The sequence below is a fragment of the Cetorhinus maximus genome, chromosome 19 (genome assembly GCF_964194155.1).
Source record: "Cetorhinus maximus chromosome 19, sCetMax3.hap1.1, whole genome shotgun sequence".
Classification (NCBI taxonomy): Eukaryota; Metazoa; Chordata; class Chondrichthyes; order Lamniformes; family Cetorhinidae; genus Cetorhinus; species Cetorhinus maximus.
In genome coordinates this window covers 59,154,956-59,171,299 of record NC_135897.1, presented here as the reverse complement: position 1 = coordinate 59,171,299, position 16,344 = coordinate 59,154,956, and the positions used below count along the sequence as shown (strand labels likewise).

The following is a 16,344-nucleotide window of genomic DNA, read 5'->3' as shown; positions in this document are numbered from 1 at the left end:
AGTGGACAACTTATAACAGCAAAAGATGAACATGTTTAGACTTAAGTGTGATATCTTTAGCTGCATATGTGTTTGCCAAACAAAGGCATGTGGCAGCATGTACTTTGGATGACATAAGCAACTTTATCAAGAGTTTTCAGAACTAGAGGATGCTCTATGCTTTTCTCAGTTAGCTACCAAGCAAAGCCCAGAGCAATGTCTTGACAATCAGAGTCATGCTGCCTGGTTTAACTTTCAAACATTGCTTGGCAGTTAACTGCCAGTCACAGTCAACCATTGCATCCTCCATGGCAATGCCTCTACCAATCAGAGTCAATTTGCCAACCAATTCAGCACTCTCTTCTTGTACAGTATATTTATGTACTGTACACTGTTGCTTCCCTGATATTGGTTTTCTTTTGCAAGTTATCCTGATGTGTGCAAGATGAAAAGCTTTGATGAAAAACATCCCTTTTTTCAGCAACACTCAAGTTCTGACTACCGAACGACAAGTTAGTAACTTTCAACACGAGACCCCAAAATTGGAACTCCTTAGTATCCTCAGTGTACAGTTTAATGTTGTCAAGCCACTTATTTTTTAACCTCAGGATACCTCCTACATGCCAAGCTTGGTAGTGTTGGTCTTCTACCAAGGTTTTATTATTTAGAAACAGTATAGAGGAACTTTTAGATAAGGCTGCACACCTGAGAGGATGCTTCCTCTTGTGGGGGAACCTAGAATTGGGGACAAAGTTTCAAAATAAGGGGTCTCCTATTGGAGACAGAGATGAGAAGGAATTTCTTCTCTCAGAGGGTGATTGGTCTTTGGAATTATCTGTCCCAGAAAGCAGTGGAGGTCAGATCATTAAATATTTTCAAGGTTGGGTCAGGCAGGATTTTGATCCACAAGTGAGTGGATAAAGGGTTACGGGGGCTGGCAGGAATGTGGAGTTAACGCCACAATCAGATCAGCCATGACCTTATTGAATGAGGAGCTGAATGGCTTACTCCTGCTCCTATTTTTTATGATCTAATGATTTTATGATCTTATGACCCACGCACTATTAGGTCATAATTCAGCCCAATAGCTCAGGGGAGGAGAGAGAGAAGAGGACACCATTTAACACCAAACTTGTGGTACAACTATTGATCAACATCTTTAGACAAAGGTGTGGTTCCTTTAATTACCAATGTGTTTATCAAACTAAGCCATGAGGCAGCATGTACCCTAAATGAAGCAAACAAACTTATCAAGAAGTTTCAGAACCAGAGGGTCACATGTTCTATGTTTTTCTCCATAGTGCGGACAGTAATTTGTGACAAGGCTGTTTGAATCGCTTTCTTCAGGACATTCCTCACTAACAAGGCAAGTTCCACTGTACAATATTAAAATGTATTAACGGTTGTTTTCTGAAAATGTTTTAAGTCTTTTGAATATTGATCTAGGGCAGTGGCTTGCAAAGATTTAGCTATTCAGACATATTTGTACATTGATTACCGCAAGGCTTTATTTTTCAAAGATAGATGTATTTAGCATGTTACGACCTGGTGAGGAGGGATTGAAGGGCTCCCCCCCTTTTCTCTCTCCTTGTTTGAGCACAACAGGTTTTTAAAAAAAGACATGGATATCTTTGCCAATTTAGTGTGCACCTAACTGTTTACGTGTTATGACCATAAAATAACTAGTTGGAAAGGTTTTCTTGAGTTTAACAAAGAAAACATTAGTTTTATTAAGTTAAAACTGACTGGGATGAAAATAACAAAGACAGTCTCCGACTTCCACACACACTCGAGGTTCACACACACAAATACAGGTTACAGAGGAGGGGGGCATAGATTTGGCCAAATTACAATCCATAAAAATTAAAAGAAATTCACAGATCATGGCTTGGAGACTCTGCCGGCTGCAGGCTGCAGGCCAAATCCGGTGCTGTCACTTTCAGTTCCGAGGTTGTTTAAAACTGCAGCTGGGGCTTTCTGTCCATCTGGAGATACTGCAGTGGAATTGAATTATTTCAAGCCCCGCTGGGATGTCCTGTAACCCCTCTCTGGCCGCAGGATGGGCAGCAACATGACCAATCCGGCTTGGGAGTGGGTGGCAGCGGTGGTCAGCGCCAATGCCCTTCTGAAGAGGACAGCCGCCCAGTGCCGTAAGAGGATGAATGATCTCCTCTGTTCCGCCAGTGTAAATCACTCTTTTCATCACTCTCAACTCACACACTCACAAACCCATCACACATCCACAGGGCCCTCACTCACTGCCAGTTCAAGGGACATCACCATTCACTCTCTCACGCACACCATTATTGTTCTCATCCTGTCCGTGGGACCACTCACCACCCGCACAGGTCAGGCACATTTATCACCTGGTCCATGACCCACAGCCTCTAATCAAGCCCCGAAGAAACCACCGAAGGGGAATCTGAAGACATCCTCCTCGAAGTTCCATCACAGCGCTCACCCACACCCTCCACCAAGGCAGACACACACACCTCGGCGGGACCGAGCTTTAGAGTAGCCTTGGGATTACAATCTGGTGAGCACATCACAGTGTCTGATCCACAGCAGGTGACGGCAAAAGGGACTTCCCAAGTCCTCGGCATTTGTAGGACTGCAGGAGGCCAGAAATTTGCTGAGTTCGAGTCAGCTGATGGACCTCTGGACTTGATCACGTCATGGTTGCTGCAGCCGCAAAGGCAAGCTCGGGAACATGAGGAAGGGATGTCCACTGCATTCCTCAGATTGCAAGGCATAATGGAGGAGTCCGTCCGCCTTCAGGCTGAGGTGATAGCACCGGCATGCCAATGCCCAAGGTCAACACTGGTAGGATGGTGGCCGCCATGGGGACCTTGGTCCAGGACATCGCTCCTGCACTGCTGCGTGGGCTCAACTCCATCGCTGATGCCATAGTTGGCCTTCAACAGTGTGTACGTGGGAGAGGTGCGGGGCAACTTGGTCTCACTCCAGCTACCCCTTCCCCTCACGGAGTCAGCCAGTGGCCCATAGGCATCCATAGGGAGGAGGATCAGCAGGTCCACGGTCCAGGCTCATCCATCCAGGTGACTCCAGGAATGTGCAGCCCATCCGAATCCCCTCTTCCTGTGACCTCAGCAGCTCCAACTCCACAGGCTGAAGAGGGTGCCACTGCCACACAGCAGGATCCCGAAAGCAGGCCGGGGCCCTTCAAGTCTCAGCCCTCCAGAGGACATCTGCCAAAGTCATCACAGACAGGGTGATGCAGTCAGCAGGCTGCCTCTATCTCCGTTGTGTATGCATGGGGAACCAAGATGTAGCATGTAGGAATGTTAAGGAGAATTAGTTGCACAGCCTGTGCATGGGTGTTAATCACTTGTACATACTGTTTACTATTGTCAATGAACTCTCAACAATGTCTCCCTGCCTATGGCTCCTTGTTCTGATAAGCAGGGTTCCTGTCACTCAGATGTGAAATCTTTCTGCACAAGATAAAGGAAGGTGTCTCAATCCAGGGCCTCTTCCCTGTGTTCAGTGCAGCTTTCAGACAAAAGTGATGGTCTGGCCTCCCTGGAAACATTACCTCAGCGATGCTGGTCATTGCTACCAGAATGTCGTAGGCAGATGCCACAAAGTTCTCTCATTCTCTCAATGTGCTCTCAGCACCATTAAGGAGGGGCTGGCCCCCATCTCTTCAGCATCTGTGACCACTGATGCTGTGCTCCAGCTCCTGAAGGGCTCAGGTTCTGAAGGCAGACAAAGCATCAGATGCTTCTAAAGTTTCATGACTGTGTCTCTACTATATGACCCTGATCACCGAGCGCAAGCGAGCTGCCCTCGGCCAGACAGGAGTGAGACATTCTCAGAGGCTATGTGTGAAGTCTTATGGAGTGTTCTACTGCATGTCATCATCATCCTCCTGCAATCAAGCGACTATTAAGGCCTCCACTGCATCTCCAAGACAGGAGCATTCTCACAGAGGTTAGTTGCGCTGCCATAAGCCAGACTGGATTCGAACGTTCCCAAATGCAATTATGAAGAACTATGGGGTCACCTCAGTGCATGTCAACATCGCCCTCCACAAATCTAGCAGCTATGAGGACATTCTGAGTGCGCCTGGCTTGTCTATCCAGTGCAAGGCCTCATCCCAATCACCATTGCTTCCGAGAACTTCCTCACCTTCATCCTCGTTGGTGTCCTCCACATCGGAGGAGACCTCCAGCTCCTCCTCAGCCAGCTCATCTCCCTGTTGGAGTGCCAGGTTGTAAAGAGCGCAGTGGACGATGATGATGCATGACACCCTCTGTGGTCTGTATTGCAGTGGTCCACCAGATTGGTCCAGGCACCGGAAACTGATCTTCAGCATCCCAATGGTTTGCTTCACCAAGTTGCGAGCTGCATTGAGCCTTGTTATACCTTCGCTCTGCTGCAGTCTGAGGCCGCTGCATGCGTTCCATTAATCAGGGCCTCTGCAGGTAGCCCTTGTCCCTGAGGAGCCATCCCTGCAGCCTCTGTGGACCCTGGAAGACTCCAGGGATCTGTGACTGTGATATCCCACAGAGGTCACCTGTGGAGCCCTGAAAGGCATAGAAATTGAGCACTGTGGACACTTTCACGGCCACTGGCACTGGATGACCTCCATGTCCCCTTGGTGCCAAGTGGCAGATGTGAGCGACCAGGTCCTTAGACATGAGCAGTCATTGGCAACACTGGTTCTCAGTCATTTGCAGGAATGTCAGGCAGCATCTTGAGTCCCTGGCTGTCACTGGGCGCTGACCAGCCACGGCTTGCTGTCGCTTCTGGGCAGCATGTGTAGGATCCCCAGCAGCCCCTTCTTCCTGAGGTTGCTGCTCCTGCCTTTGCACGGCCAGGCACCTCAGTCACTCTGTCCTCCGTCTCCTTCACTCTCTGTAAGCCATCAGGCATATATCTAGGTCATCAGTCTCCATGATCCTGATGTGGTTCTCCTGTGGCATGAAAGAGGGAGATGTGGTTAGCATGGGTGTACTTAGCACCTTTCTTGGCTCTGTGTGACAGCCCCTTAATGCTTCCTGGAGAGTGCAGATCACCCCTTGGATGGTCACAGATGAGTGCACTGCATGGCTGCCCTGTCAGCCTGTGACATAGGGGAGACAGCTCCCCTAGTGGGCAGGCTAGGAGCCTGACCCCAATCATATCACTGTGGCTGCGCCCGAACTGCCTAAGTTGCAGAGGAATGGTCATTTTGTACAGGTGTCCCAAATGCGTGGCCACTTCCCTCGCCTACTCTGCCCCTCTTGTGTGTGGGGTCCAATGCCACGGCAGCAGTTGCCCCCCCCACCCCCCCAGACAACAGGAACAGTCACCTCCGAGGCTGGGCAGCAGTTACCCCTGGACACAAACCATCCCCCACCAACAACAAGTCGCCTCCGAGTCTGGGCAGTTGCCTCCGGACACCACTCCCACCACCTCCCATGACAACAGTCACCTCCGAGGCTGGGCAGTTGCCTCTGGACACCACGCCCACCACCTCCCATGACAACAGTCGCCTCCGAGGCCGGGCAGTTGCCTCTGGACACCACCCCCACCACCTCCCATGACAACAGTTGCCTCAGTGGCAGGGCAGCAGTTGGCCACGGATGCCATACCCTCGCAAACAGTCACCTCTGAGGCCGGGCAGCAATTCATCCCAGCCCCCCAACACACCTGAAGGCTGCAAAGCAACAGGCGGCCCTGTTGAGCTGTGGAGAACGCTGCTGCTCACTTGCCTCAGTTCCTCCATAGTGAGGGCTGCCAAGTGCACGTCGCCTGTGAGCTGTTGTGAAACACGTCGACGTGCTTTCCCGCCGACGTGGCCGGACGATCTGGCAGGGGTCCAAGAGCCTGGCAGGATGGCCTTTTAAATATATGCAGCTGTATTCCAATGAGCTCCCTGACGACTGTCGGCAGGAAACGCGGCCCGCCATCGGCGGGCTGACTGGAAGATCACAACCTGCCTTCCTGCTGTCGTCAAACCAATCGTGCCATAGTGTCTGCGAATGCCACCTATCACGCCCGCTGCAAGTGGGCACAGAAAATTCCGCCCTTAATCACAGCTGGCAACCCTATTCTCATTAATTAGAAAACAGAATTACTATTACCTGTGTAGTTTATTTTGCAAAATACATTTGAATCATTGGTTAAAGAAGATTTCCTTAAATTCCCTATTGGATTTATTAGTGACAATCTTGCATCAATGGTTGCTAGTTTTGGAGTGGCCAGCAAGTGGAAACAGCTTCTCTATGTTTATCCTATGGGGAGATGGTTCCGTAGGGGTAATGTCGCTGCACTAGCAATCCAGAGGCCCAGGCTAATGCTCTGTGGACATGGGATAAGTACCACCACAGCAGCTGGTGGATTAATTAATCTGGAATATGAAGCTAGCCTCCGTAATGGGGGCCCAAATGGCTCTTGCTGTCCATTAGGGAAGGAAATCTGCCACCCTTACCTTGTCTGAGCTACATTTGACTCCAGACCAGCAGCAATGTGGTTGACTCTTAACTTCTCTCTGAAATGGCCTAGCAAGTCACTCATTTCAAGGGCAATTAGGGATGGGCAACAAATGCCAGCCTTGCCAGCAACACCCACGCCCCATGGAAGAATAAAGAATACAAAATCCTATCAAAGTCTTTCATAATGTTGGAGGCCTCTATCATGCCATCCCTCAACCTTCTTTTTCTAAAGAAAGGAGGCCCAGCCTGTTCAATCTTTCCTCTCAGTTCTGTTATCAAATTCACTTTTGCACTTTTATTAGCAACTTCTACGTGTCTCTGACACTATTAATCACCCCAGTGTTTGTTCTGACTGAGCCAGGGACATGCAACCTTGTCACTCGCTATGAAACCCAGAGCTCGAACTCCTCCAGTTGACAACATTTGCTGTACATGTAGTCGTTCAGGACACGAGATTCAATTACCAAATAGCAGGATGTGCATCCAAAAGGACTGACGGTTCTGCCTTGTCTTTATTTACTGAGCAGGAAAATGAAACTGATCAGAAATAATAATAATAATGACTTACTTAGAATTAAACTGACTTAAAACTTACCAAATTTAAAACTCATCAGACTTAAAAACCTATTAAATCACTAATTAAATTTTATAGTTTAACCCACTGGTCTAAGTTAGAGAAAATAAAACACAATGGTAATACAAATTAACCAGTCACCTACCTGTTGCCCACAGAAGAAGGCCCAGCACCTCATTTTAGGGGAATGACGTTTAGGCTATAAATGCTGTCCTTTCCAGTGTCACCTAGATTTTGAGAGTGAATAATAAATATAGAAAAAATTCTTTTGTTAAAGGCACAAAATAATTTTTGGATATTAGGCAAATCAGTTAGTAATGTTGAACCTGAGACTCCAAAACTGGAACACCTTACTATCCTCAGTGTACAGTTTAATGCTCTTCAACTACTTATTTTATCTCACTATACATCCTACATGCAAATCTTGGCAGCTTTGATGTTCTGACAATTGTTTTTTATGCTTTAAAAACATTATATGGAACAAATTCCATAAGTCTTCACACCTGAGAGGATGCCTTGTGGGGGCAGTGGAGGCTGGGTCATTGAATGTAACCAGGGCTGACTTAGGGATTTTTGATCTACAAGGGAATCAAGGATTACAGGAGACAGGCAGGAGAATGGAATGAAGGCCATGATCTTATTGAACAATGGAGCAGGTTTGAGGAGCTGATTGGCCCACTCCTGTTCCTATTTCTGATGGTCCTATGACCTCAGCAACAGGATGCAATTTTGTGTGAAGCTAGCACCACCTAAGGCCAGTCTGGACCTCTTAAGGGGAAGGTGCATTCTGGATGCAGCAGTTGCTGGAAGTGGCTAGGGGAGATGGAAGAGTTTGAGGAGGAAAAGGATTGGAAATAGCACAACATTGCAGGTAGTGGGCTTTAAGTTTCCCTAATGCAGCACTGGAGGCCTTGGTGTTGGAGGTCGTCAGAGGGGGAGAGATCATCTATCCACATGGGAGCAGGAGGCCTTCCAGACAGACACTGAAAAGGCAGTGAGGACAGTTAGGCTGCTTCAGTATCTTGGGGATTGTGAATAGAACTGAATACTTTCAATTGTCAGCAGCCTCCATTTAAATGGCGCTGATGGAGGGGGTGTCGTTCTGTGGCTGAACGCATGGTGATCTGTCCGTGTCTAAGGGTGGGTGTGCACTGGAGTGCTAAATGCAAAAATGACAGTGCTAATGACAAATCTGCATTACATGTTGACTGATCTTGTGTGCGCGCCCAATGTGGATGTCATTTTGGTACCATAGTGCCAAAACTATGGCGCTATAGAGCCGAATTTTGCAGTCTTTGAGAATGATCATGTATGGTATTATTGACTCCTTATAATTGTTACAGATCTGATTTGTGACTGAAATAACTTTCTATACGAGTAGCAGTCTGCTCTCTAAATCGAAATTATTTACTTTCTAAATGTACTTTTCATTATTTTGTTTTACAGGACAATGATTTGCACACATTGCTTGGATTTGCTATTTTTTACACAGTTGTATGGTTTTGCCATTTCTACTTCTGAATGTGAGTTTAATTTGAAAGGGTTGGTATGCAGCAAACAAAGCATGACAGAAATTCCACCGATTGTACAATCTAATACAACTCGGCTGCTGTTTCTCAAAACTTCTGTTTCTACAATAAGATCTGGAGCCTTTCAGAGTTATCCGGCTTCACTGACAGAACTTGTATTTAACTATAATCCATTAAGAACAATAGAAACTGGGGCTCTGGATGCTCTGACTCATCTCACGCACCTTGAGATTACAAGTGGTTCATTGGAAAGATTGAACCTTGGAATTTTTGACAACCTTATGCAACTGACAAATCTTTACCTGTCCGATAACAAGATCAAGGACTTGAACAATGGATTATTTGATAAACTTCTCAATTTAAGTGAACTGCGGTTGTTTGGTAATAAAATAAATGCCCTTCCTGATCAGATATTTGACAAACTTACACAACTTACAAAACTGGAATTGGGACGAAATCCGATAGGCAACTTTTCTCAGGAAATATTTAAAAAACTTTCCAAGCTCAGCATCCTCAGACTTAACGACAATCAGATTACAGATCTCCCGGAAGGTATTTTCGATAATCTCCCTGAATTAAAAGAGCTTTCTTTGAAAAATAACAAAATATCACATCTCCCATCTAGAATTTTTTCCAAACTCCTTAAATTAGAGAAATTGTACTTGGAGAACAACTCCATCACAGAGCTTCCATTAGGACTTTTACATAACTTGACGAATATAGCTAAATTGACGCTGGCATCTAACATGCTCTCAAGCCTTCCTCCTGATTTATTTGGATTAATGCAACGTCTCACTGAACTTTCATTGACTAAAAACAGACTTGCCACTCTTCCTGATGATGTGTTCAGTAAGCTGCCTAATCTAAAAAAACTGATATTGAGCAAGAACCAGATTACTCTACTTCCAAAGAAGGCATTCAATGGCATTAAGAATTTGAATGATCTTCATCTGCAAGAAAATAATCTTAGTGCCTTAGAAAAGGACATCTTTAAAAATTTACCCAAATTGAGAAGGCTTGACCTTGCTAAAAACCAATTATTAAATGTACCCAATGGAACATTTGATAGTTTGAGAACTCTAATTGGCAATGGACTCAATCTGCAGAATAATTCTTTGGTGTGTGACTGTCAATTATTGTATCTCAGAAATTGGATGAAGTCTAACGAAAAGAAAGTGAAATCTTATTCTCAGATACAGTGTCACGGTCCTGGTGATCTAACTGGACGGAGTATTGGGTCTTTAAGAGAGGAACAATTTATCTGCTTAACCACAACAGAGAAAAGCACCACTGCAGATGTTTCAACTTCTACCCTGACCACGTTGACATCTACTGCTATTAGCACGGTTCCAACTGGGAAAACTATACCACAAATTTCACCCGCTTGGCACCCCATCCACAAACATTGACTCCCTCCACCACCGACGTACAGTAGCAGCAGTGTGTACCATCTACAAGATGCACTGCAGGAACTCACCAACGCTCCTTCGACAGCACCTACCAAACCCATTACCACTACCACCTATAAGGACAAGGGTGGCAGGCACATGGGAACACCACCACCTGGAAGTTCCCCTCAAGCCACTCACCATCCTGACTTGGACATATATCGCCTTTCCTTCACTGTCGCTCAGTTTAAATCCTGGAACTCCTTCCGTAACAGCACTGTGGGTGTACCTACACCACATGGACTGCAGCTCACCATCACCTTCTCAAGGGCAACTTGGGACGGGCAATAAATGCTGACCTAGCCAGCGACACCCACATTTCATGAATGAATTAAAAAATTCCAAATTTTTTATTTTCTTGTTCCCTTTAACATCTGTTCCCCTCAACCACACTATTCCCAAACATAGATGCACTGGCACCAATCATTGTGTCCCACTACCTTGGCTGGGATCAGGTACCTCATACAGATACGGCCCTGAACCTAGCTTTGTCTTCCCGATCTGTGTAGCTCAGTTTGAAAGTAGATACAACATTTATCCAACTGGGCCATTGTGGTGAAGCCTCCAATATGTATTAACGTTCAACAAATTGACCAGAATTTAAAAGTATTACTGTGCTACACCTTGTAGACACGAAGATAACCAAGCTAGAAGAGAACAGCTTTGCAGGTCAAATATTTTTGAAACAACTTGAGCTGAATGGCAGTCTCCTGACTTGTGTTTCTGAAGGAGTTTTCAATAATCTTAACAATCTTAGTTCACTTATGCTGGCAAATCGTTTACTGGAAGTACTGCCTATTGGAGTTTTTCCACATACTGGTTAATCTTAAGCAACTTTATTTAAATATGAACAGGCTAACCACAATAGATCCAGGTCTATTTGATTACCTTATAAAACTTAAAGAACTTAATTTACATCAAAATAAACTACAAACCCCTCCAAATGGCATTCTTGACCATCTTGAATGTCTTACTAAACTGCATTTAGGGGGAAATGTACTCCGTGTTCTTCCAGCAAACATATTTGACAAGCTAAGAAATCTTCAAATTCTTAGACTATATGAAAATAGACTTACTGATATTCCTTCAGGCCTCTTTGATAAATCGTTAAATCTTACTGAGCTTAAATTTCATGTTAATAATATTAAAAATCTTTCTAGTGATGCCTTTTCTCAATTGCAGAACCTGGAGAAATTATTCATATCCGAAAATAGATTAGTTGAACTGCCACCAAGACTTTTTCATAGCTTGCCCAACCTTAATATATTGTCAATGTTTTCTAATGAACTAGTGCAACTTTCAGATAGCACATTTGGTAAAATGAAGAAACTGGAGAAATTATTTTTGTATGATAATCAGTTTGTCAATCTTCCAGATCATGTCTTCAGTAATTTGACTAATTTAAAATTGTTGGCCTTGAATCAAAACAAAATTGCCATCCTCTTAAAGAATAAATTTAGTGGCCTTAATGACCTTCAAGTGCTTTAACTTCATGAAAACCAGCTTTCTGTTTTAAGTGAGGATATATTTAGTAACCTGCGGAAACTGTGGTACCTCTCACTGTTTTCCAACCAACTTTACGCTCTTGCTGGAAACGTTTTTAAGAACTTGAATAGCCTGAACATCATTCAATTAGACAAGAACAGATTGCAAAATGTCCCACAAGGACTATTTGATTTCTTACCAAGTATAAAGGAAGTTCGTTTGTACAATAATAGTTGGAACTGTGACGGTTGGATTTCTTATTTAAAAAATTGGATTCTGGAAAACAAGGAGAAAGTAATTAAGCTCAATGAAATAATTTGTGAAACACCAATTGATTTTTATGGCCAGCCTATTCAAACATTACATGATAACCAACTGAGCTGCAATTTTTCTGTGCATTCCATCCTTTCAACAAGTCCAGCTACCAAGAGAACACAGCCCTCAACTAATTCCACTCACCAACAAATATTACCTCAAAAATGGACGCTTACGTTCAGGCAACCAAGTGCTCAACAGAACAGCATTGTTCTGAGTATACTGCACAATCAGAAACATTGCAAACATGGAATGTGAATGATGCATCCATTCAGACAGTCACAGATTCTATCTCCCAAACCAGCGAAGACACCTCTACAGAGCTCATGAGCTTTACAACAGTGGATGATCCTTCTACCGCCTCTGTAACCAACGGCAACTCAACACCTGGAACAATGCTTCATAATGAGAGAATGAAGAATATTAAGGACATGGGACATGCAAAAATTCCATGCAAAATCATTCTGTTTTTGCATATCATTCTGGGTGCCATACAGTTATGTCTTACAATTATTGTTTTCTATATTCTGTTTGTTGTTAGAAAAATCTTGCACCATCAAATGAATACATTAATTGTACCTGTTGTTCTTTTGAGACTTACTGAACATGCCCAAGATGAGAGTGAATAGATTTTCCTGGGTATGAATGAGGCATAACTTACCAGATGTTTGGATGAAGAATTCATATAACAGGCCTCCGCCATTATGCAAATATCATGGTAGGTGATGAACACAGAAAACTCATTCCCTTAAAAGCCACTTATGACTTCATTTAATGGTCAGTATAATTTCATGTTTTAGATGTGGGAAATTCACTCTTTTTAAATTTTGTTGACATAAAATATGGGTGTGTACAGTTGCCAAATCTGGTGGTGTAAGTTTAAGTATTTTAAGTTGGCAGATGTCAATGGAGTCGTTAATGCTTTTGTAATTGGCATTTAAAGCATTTTGCTGGAGACTTTTCTGACAGCAAATTTTTGCCCACTTAAAATGACAAAAGGTTTTGTGCCATTGGTTTTGGAACTGCTATTTTTACCCAGAAATTGGGAAACCTGTATGTATGAAAAAGAAGAACACAAGCAATGGAGGAATACTAAACAGGCACAATGCAGCAGAGGAATCTTAGAATGGTCACAAAACAGAAGGAGGCCATTTGACCCATTGTGCCATGCACGATCTCTGCCAGAGCAATTCAGCTAGTAACGCTCCCCCACCCTTTTCTGGCAGCACTTTGAAAGCCACGATTGAATCTGTAACTTTTTACAATAAACAGCTTATCCTCATGTCACTATTGATACTTTTGTCAATCACTTTAAATTCATGTCCTCTGGTTCTCGAACCTTCCAGCAATGGAAACTGTTTCTCTCTGCCAGCTCTGTCTAGATCCCTCATGATTTTGAACATCTTCATTAAATGCCTTCTCAACCTTCTCTTCTCTAATCTAACTATTTAACTGAATATCCCTGACCCTGGAACCAAGCTCATAAGTCTTTTCTTTGCAGGCCAATTGTAAATTTACATAATAGGAAATTTGTAGCCACAAAAGAAGGAAAGGCAACTTAGTAGTAGACAATAAATTATAGTAGCCAGGCATTGTAATGTTTCCTATGGTGCTGAATTAATTCAAAGGCAGAAAATGTGCATGCTGCTATCAGCCAGTAAGTATATAAAGAAAGACAAACTTGCATTTATATAGCACCTTTCATGACTACAGGACGTCTCATAGCTCTTTACAGCCAATGATGTGCTGTTGAATTGCAGTCACTATTGTAATGTAGGAAACACAGCAGCCAATTTACATTCAGCAAGCTCCCGCAAACAGAAATGTGATAATGACCAAATAATCTGTTTGGTGATGTTGATTGATTAATGGATAAATTTTGGTCAGGATAGCAGGGATAACTCCACTGCTCTTCCTTGAAATAGTCCTATCTGAGAGGACAGACAGGGCCTTAATTTAACATCTCATCCAATAGAAAGCACTTCCACCAGTGCAGAACTTCATCAGTACTACATTGGAATACGAGCCTTGATTTTTGTGCTTAGCTCCTGGAGTAGTTGTTGAACCCACAAAATTTTGAGTCAGAAGCAAGAGCATTACCAGATGAACCGCCACTGACACATATATGTATGATATAATTACTGTGGCATCATAAATTCCATTAATTGAATTAGGTGGCCTTGTGACCCCTGCTCCTCATCTGAATGAAGTTTGAGACTCAGCTGCTACAATGGACTACAGTATCTATTATTACCCTCCCAATGTTACATAAGACAGAGTTGGAGTTGCCTTGACATTTCATCTCTCAACCTGCTCTTTTCCAGTGAGGAAGGAGTGTAATTTTCACTCTACATTATCGGTCCCTTCATCCCTCCATCATTCTAATTCTCTTCCATATCTTTTCAACAGCTGCAATATCCCTATTATACTGCGGTGACCGGAACTGTACACAGTATTCTACACGTAGTTACATCAGTTATTTGTAAAGTAACAGGAACATCTTAATTTCAGCTCAATATTAAATTTTTATTAATTATTAATATTAATATTTTTAATATTTAATACCTCCTAATATCTGATTTGCTCTACTCTTTTCGGCCAGTGTTGTGATAACTTCAATTTATTGTTAATCAGGACCCCTAAACCTCTCTCATTTTCCATGAATCTTATTTTATTTTTCAGCATTCGTGAATACAAAGGCCAACACTTTACCCATGTGTAGTTTTTATGAGAAGTAGGTAACCAGTAACAGTAATCAGGCCAGAATGGGCTCCTTGACGAGTTTGATCCCCTTCGAGGGGTGAAGATGTATTTTCCAATTCCTCCCCCGCCTATACCTAGGTTTTAAGTCTTTTTTTGTCTCTCCCAGAAGATTGCAAGGCTCCAGCTGAGTGGAGAGTGTATATATTGTGGTACACAAACCATAACAACTGTGGGACAGGCTGGATTGACTAACCTGTTCATAGGTTCATTTACTGCTGTGGCCACCAATGCCAGATTCCTGCTTTCCAGACAGCTGTCATGATTGCATTATTTTAAAACAATAATTATGTGCTAAATGGAACATACGAGTGTCCTTTATGTTTATATTATGGAAGTGCTTTTATTATAGTAGTGGCTTATAGCTTGACATAGTGCTTCTTGCTCCAAAGGCAAGAGTGTGAACTGTGTCCATGACAGCCTCTTCAGATTGAGGTTGCACTAAAGCTCTGTATACTGGGTGCAAAAGCATTCCATCTACTGACTCTGAAATGGGTTCAATAAAAGCAATTGTATTATACCTTTAAAATCAGCCAGTTCGTTTTAATGTGCTAACTGGTTTATTTTAGAAGCCATTTGATGCCTGATTTAACTGTTTAATTTAGATCCAAATGAATTAAATGCCAGTTTAAATGAAGCTTCCAATTAAAATAAGTAATCTGCTCTTTGTTAGTATTGCTTTCTTAGAGTAGGTTTAATAATTGTGTTAAATGGAACATATGAGCGTCCTTTATGTTTATATTATGTAAGTGTCGGATTGTGGCAATTTCAAAATATCCAAATCGTCATGAAAATACGCTTTATGTTAAATATTGATTTTTAATCCATAGATTGGAAAACCTGAATTGAACTTTAAAAAAACAAAGACTTATTAAAGGAGAGACTAATGGTAATTTGAGCTCGCAGCTAAAGATGGCTACCACAATGTGCATCATTTTATATTGCACATTCCAATCCATCGTGATGGTGACAGCATTTCTGCAAAGATTCCTCAAGGACGATGACTTGGGGAATATGAGTGAACCATACACCCTGTCCCCATTAGCAAGGCATCAAAACAATCATCTGAAGTATTCAACTGGTGAAGACAAACCATGAAGCCTAATCACTTGGACAAAGGACGTTAGCTGAGAGGGGGTCCCAAGACATGAACTCATTGTGCTGTAATGGGAATGTCTTAAACCCAATCACGTGAACAATTGGAGGGGGAATCCCAGATATGAACTGATTAAAGTTGCAAGGGGGACTACACTAGGGACTAGCACATTTGAATCACCGGGTGATGGTCATGTGACAGGCCCACCTTTTGTGTGCTTAAACTTCTGCTTGCTCTGCAGTAAGAGGACAAGCAGCTGAGATGCTGACAAGAGAAGTCCTGACTGGGGTCCCTCCTTCCTCTCTCTCCAACTCACTTTGCAAGCTTGAAACTCTGTTTGCTGACTGGGACGCTCCCACTGCAGACAGAGACTTCTAAAAAGAATGTAACCAGTATTACTGTCTCCAGCAAATCAGCCATCCCTATCTGTAAATCAAAAGCATTGGGACCATCAAAAGAAAGTCACAAGAACAACGAATTCAACCTGAAACCAGCCAAATCACCAAACTACAGATTGTATATTCCTTTTATTTATATGGACTCTATTTTGACCAACCTATCCTTCCCCAATCTTTAATCTATTTGTGTGCACGTGTGACCTTCGAGTGTGTGTGTGAAAGTCGGATTGTATTTTATTATTTTACTTAGATTGGTTTAACTGTAATAAAGCTAACCTCTTTCTTTGTTAAACTCAAGAAATCCTATCCAATTGGTT

The 16,344-nt window shown here is 43.1% G+C and overlaps 1 protein-coding gene and 1 pseudogene across 2 annotated transcripts; both read left to right on the top strand.

Annotated features, from left to right (window-relative positions):
- The first annotated feature begins 1,087 nt into the window (after positions 1-1,087).
- Positions 1,088-9,934, top strand: lrrc15 (leucine rich repeat containing 15). Its single transcript, XM_078564607.1, has 2 exons — positions 1,088-1,345; positions 8,443-9,934. The coding sequence occupies exon 2, from the start codon at positions 8,447-8,449 to the stop codon at positions 9,932-9,934; it is 1,488 nt and encodes a 495-aa protein (XP_078420733.1). The 5' UTR covers positions 1,088-1,345; positions 8,443-8,446.
- Positions 9,935-10,381: 447 nt separating this feature from the next.
- LOC144694262 (uncharacterized) lies at positions 10,382-16,312 on the top strand (annotated as a pseudogene). The gene is made up of 3 exons (XR_013579696.1): positions 10,382-10,428; positions 10,581-12,491; positions 14,456-16,312. The product of XR_013579696.1 is annotated as an uncharacterized LOC144694262 (transcript).
- Positions 16,313-16,344: the final 32 nt, after the last annotated feature.

What these genes read in the sequence shown, in the direction of transcription:
- lrrc15 (XM_078564607.1), top strand. Translation starts at nt 8,447, where the DNA reads ATGATTTGCACACATTGCTTGGATTTGCTATTTTTTACACAGTTGTAT.